The sequence below is a fragment of the Gossypium hirsutum genome, chromosome A11 (genome assembly GCF_007990345.1).
Source record: "Gossypium hirsutum isolate 1008001.06 chromosome A11, Gossypium_hirsutum_v2.1, whole genome shotgun sequence".
In the NCBI taxonomy this organism is placed as follows: domain Eukaryota; kingdom Viridiplantae; phylum Streptophyta; class Magnoliopsida; order Malvales; family Malvaceae; genus Gossypium; species Gossypium hirsutum.
Window position 1 is genome coordinate 112,338,036 of NC_053434.1, and position 7,528 is coordinate 112,345,563.

The 7,528-nt window shown below is 34.9% G+C and overlaps 1 protein-coding gene across 1 annotated transcript; it reads right to left on the bottom strand.

Annotated features, from left to right (window-relative positions):
• Window positions 1-3,825: 3,825 nt before the first annotated feature.
• On the bottom strand, window positions 3,826-6,992 carry LOC121209338 (formin-like protein 11). Its single transcript, XM_041079874.1, has 4 exons — window positions 5,280-6,992; window positions 5,015-5,205; window positions 4,683-4,918; window positions 3,826-4,605 (listed from the first exon to the last, which is right to left on the bottom strand). Exons 1-4 carry the CDS (start codon window positions 6,731-6,733, stop codon window positions 3,874-3,876), a joined length of 2,613 nt encoding a protein of 870 aa, XP_040935808.1. The 5' UTR covers window positions 6,734-6,992; the 3' UTR covers window positions 3,826-3,873.
• Between the last annotated feature and the right edge of the window lie 536 nt (window positions 6,993-7,528).

Consider the following 7,528-nt stretch of genomic DNA (forward strand, 5'->3'; position numbering starts at 1 on the left):
CAGATCGAAGATGATTTGGCATCTCTGTAGCGGCAGAGAGCAAATCGAAAATAACAGATTTGGCGTCTCTGTAGCGGCGGAGAACAGATCGAAGATAACAGATTTGGCATCTCTGTAGCGGTGGAGAGCAGATCGAAGATAACAAGATTTGGCGTCTCTGTAGCGGCGAAGAGCAGATCGAAGATGATTTGGCGTCTCTGTAGCGGTAGAGAGTAGATCGAAGATAACAGATTTGGCGTCTCCATAATGGCGAAGAGCAGATCGAAGATAACAGACTTGGCATCTCTGTAGCGGCAGAGAGCAGATCGAAAATAACAGATCGGTGTTCCTGAGTTTTCAAGAAGCAAGTTGAAGATAGCAAATTTGACACTCCTGAAGATATCAGAATACCTTTAGGGAAGATGAGGAGCAAGATTTTGAGATTTAACCAGACCGGGCAAATTTGGTCCTTTTTATAGTCTTTGCTCCATTCTCGTTACACGACAATGAGCAAAGAGGGGCAGCTCTAAGGCCCAAATTTTGCCCGGGGCCCAACAAACCAAATAAATAAATGCAATACCCAATTACAGCCCAACTATTAAAACCCTAAAAGCCCAATTAGCCCACAACCTAATTTTCAGTAAAAAAAAAGAAGAAAAAACCCTAGCCACCTTCACTTGCTCCACTTACACATGCAAAAGCCAAAAGAAGAAAAAACAAAAAAAAGGGGGCAGAAAAGAAGCAAGAAAACAAGGAAATAGATAATAGCAAATCCATGGTATTTCGGCAAAAAAGCCTGAAATCCCGAATTTTTTTTGGGTACAAAAACAAGAATATTGTAAAAGGAGGGGGATTCTTTTTTGGATCGGAAAAAAAAAAGAGATTGAAGAAAAAAAATGTAATCTCTCTGAAGATTTTTCTTTTAAAAAAAATAGCAAGCAATATAAAAAAAAGAGATAATAACAAAGCCATCAAAAAAAGGAAGTGTAAACCGGCTTAAGGTTTTTTCTTTTCTTTTTTTTTTCCTTTTTTATTTTATTATTCGAAACCATCTCTTCTCATTCATGTATTAAAATATATCAAGGTATATATATATAAGAAACATAAGAAAAACACCCTTTTTGAAATTTCCGGCCACCGTGCTTGGTGGCCGGTGACGGTGGCCGGCGGCAGCGGATGGCGGCGGACGGAGCCAGAGTTTGGTCGGAGGGAGAAGGCCTTGAGAGAGTTTGAGAGAAAGGGGTTAGTTTTTTTTTATGAAATGGGAAAAATGAGTTTTTTTTTTAGGAATTTTGACTTATATAGCCCCATCAAAACGACGTCGTTTTGGGTTTAAGCCACTAATGTCAAAACGACGTCGTTTTGGCTCTTAACCCATGGCCGACCCGCAACCCGACCCGCTCCAACTTCAGGATCCACCTGTTTTCATTGGAGGGGCTATTTGCGCGTTTAGCCCCTCCGCTTTTTATTACTTCGCAATTAAATTATTTTTTATTTTTAATTTGGCACCAAAATTTGTCGCAATTTTCAATTTAATCCTAGCTGATGCTGTGCATTTTATAAAGGGGATTATTGCACTTTAGGCCCTCTGTTGTTTCACGCGCATTTAAATAGGCCCTTGTCTTTTTTTTATTTTTTAAATTTGCCCCAAAACTTCGTTTTTAATTCGAATTTAGTCTCTTTTTTAATTTAAGTTGATTTTTATATTATCTTTGCTACTTTAATTTTTAATATTAGTTCCAATAATATTATATATATATGCTTTTAAATACACTCTTTTATTTTCTTTTATTATAAATATTATTATTTTATTTTCTTTACGTTATTATTATATCGTATCATTTTTTTATCATATCATTATTATTTTTCATGTACACATTATTTATATTATTTTCATGATTATTATTGTGTTTATTTTTACTACTATTATTGTATTTATTATTAGTATTAGTATTATAATTACTATTATCATACTTATATGTATATATATTTATAGTGTAAAGTTATCAATGGTTATTTTAATATTATCATCATCTTAATATTAATATGTACTTATTTTTAACATATATATGTATATATATGTATGTATATATTTATGAAGTATTATTAATAATTGTTTTGTAACATTGTTATTATTATTTCTAATGTGTATGTATTATATATATTTTTAATACTATATTATGTATATATTATATTATATATATAGTTATTATATTTTTTTATATATATTTTTAATATCACATTATTCATATGTTTTTTTATATATTATCCCATGTAAATACTTTCAATACTATATTATGCATATATTTTTGTCTCTATTATATATATACTTTTAATATTCAATACTATTATTATGAATATGTTTTTGGTATACGTATGTATATATATATATTTTATTCATATATTATTATCATTATTTTCTACGTTGTATTATTATTATTATTATTATTGTTATTATTATTATTATCATTGTTTGTGTTATTTATTTATTTACGTATATATCATTTACTTTAAGTTTTTATTTTACTTTTCATTATATTTGATCTGTGATTATTTCGCGTGTTAGTTAATTTTTGTTATTCTCGTCTCTTATTTTATTTTTATATTAATGCATCTATTATGCTCATGTATATTATCCCGTTTTTTTTATTTTATTTCGATTTACAAATATCACTTTATGATTTCTAATTCTCTAAATCTAATTCAAGTTAAATTAGTGTATTCCAAGCCGGTTTATAATTATTCGTTTAAAAATTCTTTAAAACGGAGACGATGTTCGATGTTTAGCAATTCGGGGAATCGTGCCCTATCGTGCTGGGTTGCAATTTCTTGTTTGCCCAAAATAATCGGATGTCTCTTTAGAATTTCGTTCATGTTTTCTAAAAACTTTTTAAAAACGAAGGAAATGTTCGACGTTCGGCAATTCGGGGAATCGTGCCCTATCGTGCTGGGTTGCAATTTCTCGTTTGTGCAAAATAATCGAATATCCCTTTGGAATTTCATTCACGTTTTCCAAAGCGAGACAATGTTCAACGTTTGGAAATTCGAAGAACCGTGCCCTACCGTGTTGGGTTTCGATTCTCTCGTTGGACTAGATAATTGGACATCCTTTTGCGGTTTTCAACATATAAATTTTTGAAGTCAAAATTCATCATGTTTTCGAGGGCTTAAAGGATCATGTCCTATCGTGCTGGATGTGATGTTATATTCCTCTTAGGCAAGAGAATTTTGATGACTAACTTGAGTTACTCAAATGTTATCAAAAAAGAATCACATTTCAAAAACATTTTTTGAAGCTTAGACATAAAGACAATATTTAATCGATTTGGTATCAATTTTGAGCGTAATAAGGGTGCTAATCCTTTCTCATGCGTAACCGACTCCCGAGCCCGTTTTCTAAAATTTTTGTAGACCAAAATTGTTGTTTTAGTAAATCATAAATGTTTTATTAAAATAGCCGAATTTTTAAGTGATCCGATCACACCAAAATAAAAGATCAGTGGCGACTCCATGCATTTGTTTTTCAAAAGTCGATTACCCTTTTTTTAAAATTTTAAAATTTTTAAAATGAGGAATGGTTTCGACAACGTGTTTTAAAGAAGTAAGAAATTATAAACTATTTTTTGCTAAATGGTTAAGTGCTGTGCGGTAATACCTGAGATCCGGATCCAACAAATCGGATCAAAGGGTGTTACAAAAACATTGATTATTTGCTTATTGTATGCTTGTTTGCTATTTGTTCAAAACCCATTATTGTTCTTCTGGTTTTCCTTATAGGATGCCCTTAAAATATGGATTTGGATAGTGCCTTAGAAATTTGTAACACGAAAGCCTCACTGATCAATGTTTGGGATTACAAAAATTTTATTAACACACAAGTAAACACATTCTACTCTATCGAAATGGAGCCAGAGGGCCAGGACTACTTGGGACTTTCAAGTTCCTAAGCTCTTTACAAACATGATCCAACATTCCCAGAAAGTCTCTTACGATCACGAATATCCTTAGCGGATTTGCTTCATCTACTTTGCTCACATCTCCATGGAAATATTCTGTGATTTCTCTAACATGTAAAAGAACTTTATGTTCATCTTCTTCCAGCTCCTTTAGATTCTTCTCTGCATAATCCAGGAAGGAGTTCATCGAACGAACGAAATTCCCGCTTTTTTCGTCTGTTGATAGCTCTTCTCGAACTAGATGTTGCAGTTTGGCCTTGCCATCTGATAGGTTTGAGACAGAACTTGCAAGAACATCGAGGTCAACTGTTGCTGTCTTCTTGACATGGTAAAGTTCGGTACTTAAACCCGAAACAAGGTCTAGTCCCATTCTTCTGTAATCTTCTTCTTTTTCTTCAGCTGTTCTGGTTTTGTTTCGCTGGTTGATCTTCCCCATAATGCTATCTGAGACTCTTATTCCTTCCGAACGAACAATCTCTTGGACAACAAAATGGAGCAAAGTAGTCTTCCCATCAGTTCCTTTCACATCAGCAAGCTTAAGGAGGGCATCAAGCTTGAACGCTCTAGCGCCTCCTCGGATTGTCCCAACGTTCATTCGATTGCCAGTTTTGAGTACAGCTTCAAGTAACTTTAAGAAGAGTCTGCTTGATCTGAGTTCCTTGCAGGCTTCCTAGTAGAACAAGAACAAATTTACTAATGCTTTTTTTACCACAACGTATATTATATGAATTACGGCTTGATGCTTACCTCCAGCATTGAAAATGAGCTTTTAAGATGAATAACCTCGTCATCGAAAGTTTCTCGGTAAAGCATAGCTTCGGCACGAAAAAAGGCAAACGGAACACTTAGAAGCACTTTAACAAACTTCTCAGCAGACCCCAACTCATTGATATCTCCTTTGTAGCCATAAAGCTTAGCCTCTTCTTCCTTGGTGGGTACCATTTTCACTAATGCTTCTAATTGTTGTAAAACCAATCCATTTCCTGCTTTTTCACCAGAAAATAATAATCATGGGAATTTTGTTCTTAATAATAAGCATTTCAGGCAAATAAAAAAGTAAAGGAATTTCAGAGTTATACCTTTCATCAATGCATTGCAAGCTTGCTCAGCTGTTACATTCAGTGCTTTTAAGAGAATGGTTATGTTCTGCAATCTCTTGGGCTCAAGTACATGCTTACTTGGAGAAGGGGTTTTGCTTTTTGTTTCATCATTCTTCATTGGATTTTGAATGTTGTATCCGAAAAGTGACTCCATCATTTCCTCATCCAATCTGTTTGATGTTATATTGGTATATCAGAAAGGTATAAATTTTGTATACAAAGAAAAGAATAAGAAATAACTTACTCGAATGAGCTTGACCTCAGCTTGTCCCATACCATAGACCTGTCTGGTGCAGCTCTCACTTTGTCCCAATGAAGTGGCTTCAATTTTGGCAATGGAACACCATCTTTGCCTATTGGTGAGTACTGTGGAAGTTGGGGTGGTGGAGGAGGTGGACTTTTCAGAAAGGGAGGTGGACGCGGTGGTGGAGGAACGACACTAGGTGGACTTGGTGAAACAGTAGAAGGTATTCTAGGTGAATACGAGGTGTCAACCAAGTTAGCTTCGTTTTGGTTTAGTCCTAAAGAAGAATCTGAATCCCTAGAAGGTGTTTCATTGAGCAATGTTGAAGAACTTGAACTTGAAGTTCTCATTGTTGCTCTAGTTGTTGCTGTTGAGACAAAACTTAAAGGACCAACACGCGCAACCGGAGGGAGAGGAGGCGGTGGCGGTGGTCGTGGCGGTGGGGGCGTGGAATGCTGCGGAGATGGAGATTTCTTTGATACATCCATGGGAATGTCTGATGTGTCATTAAGACTACCAGCTGAAGCATTGGAAAGCCTAGCATTTGGTGAATGGGAATCAACAAAGGAATGAAAAGATTCATCATCAGATGAATGACATTCCATGGGAATTATTTTGTCAGAAACTGAGCTTTTCCCATCATCAGAATCATATCTTCCTGATTCTACATCTTCATGGACTGATGTAATTTCCCTTGTTGAACATTCTTTGCTATGATTTGGTGATGTTTTCAAACAAGCTTGTTGCTGCTCTAAGCTCACTCCCAAGGAATTAAGATAAAAAAGATCAATGCTCGGATCTAAACTCACCTTGTTTGATGAATTTTGTGAACTCAAACACTTAGATTTCCCTCTGATTCTTCCTGTTTTCATTGATTTCCTTTTGTACTTCCTGATTTTGCCACAAAAACAGATTACCCCAAGAACACAAGCTAAAGAAACAGCACCTACAGACACAAGGACTGGAACCAGAAACCTTTTAACTCTTCCTTTATCTCCATTTTGTTCATGAACTTTGTAAGGTTGAGGCTTGGAACTTGACCAAGGCGGTGGAGAATGGAAATGGGAAACCTTCGGCACTGCTGGCGCTGGTGCTGGAATTGGAACTGAAACCTCAGCTTCAATGTTTGGTAATGGAGAAGGAGATGGTGTGTAACAACATCCATTAACACCCTTTAATGGAGTTCTTGTTTTGGTACTGCTTTTCAGTCCAAGTAAAGCTCTAAACTTTAGCACAATTGAAGCTACTTGTACTTCATTATCATCCTGTCCTGAAACTTTCTCAATCTTGTTCTCATTGCCCCCACTTCCCTCCATGAAATACAATTGTTGTACCCCATCAACTCTGAACCCCTCTGCTGTATACTCCATTAAAGCATCAGCAATCAAAATGTAAGAGCTTTGCAATATGAGTATGATGAAAATCATGTGAAGAATCTGAAAACCAAAACCCATGATTTTTTTTCCCCAACTACACCAATCAAAGCTTTTTTTTTTCAGCTTATAAATGATAAATCTACTTTCTTTTTGTTTCTTCTTCCCCACTAGAAAAAGAAGAAAATTTATTTTGGTACTGTATAAGTCTTTAATGCTACTCTAAGGAACCCCTGATCCTGGCAGTTGCTGTTGTACTGAACCCCTTCTTTATCTTTATTTCTCACCTTCATAAAATCTCCCATTGTCCTGCAAATCACCTTTTAATGTGTAGAGGTCAATTTAACCCTAAACTTCTATTTTATTACTTTTATTCTGATATGTTTTCTATTAGCAGAAAGCTAGCACATAATTTCTGGCTTTTTACTCTTTATTGCTCGTTCATCTCATCATTTTCTTCAAGGTTTTAACTTTTTAAGACCCATTAATACCTGAATCCATGGTCTTTGCATTTAAACACTGTTGTTCTCTTTTTATAATACTAAAGTCCACTAAAAAAAGGTCCTAAACATGAAACCTTAAAAAATATATATATGTAGGGTCCTATTCTGTTGGACTTGGCTAACCCTTGAAAGCATAAGTTTTCCCCCAACCCCCATTATTAAAAGATGAGAGAGAGAGAAACAGAGGTTGAAAAGAAAATGGTCCATTCCTTTCTCATGTGGTAATGTTTTAAATTCTTGAATTATGAAATTAAAAGCCATGCAAGTCCAAAGCTAGCTAGGCTTTTCAATGCTGCATTATGAGGGAGCTAAATCTATTAGACTTGTTTTTCTTTTTTATTTATTAGTCCCTTTCTCAAGCTTTTTTTCAAGG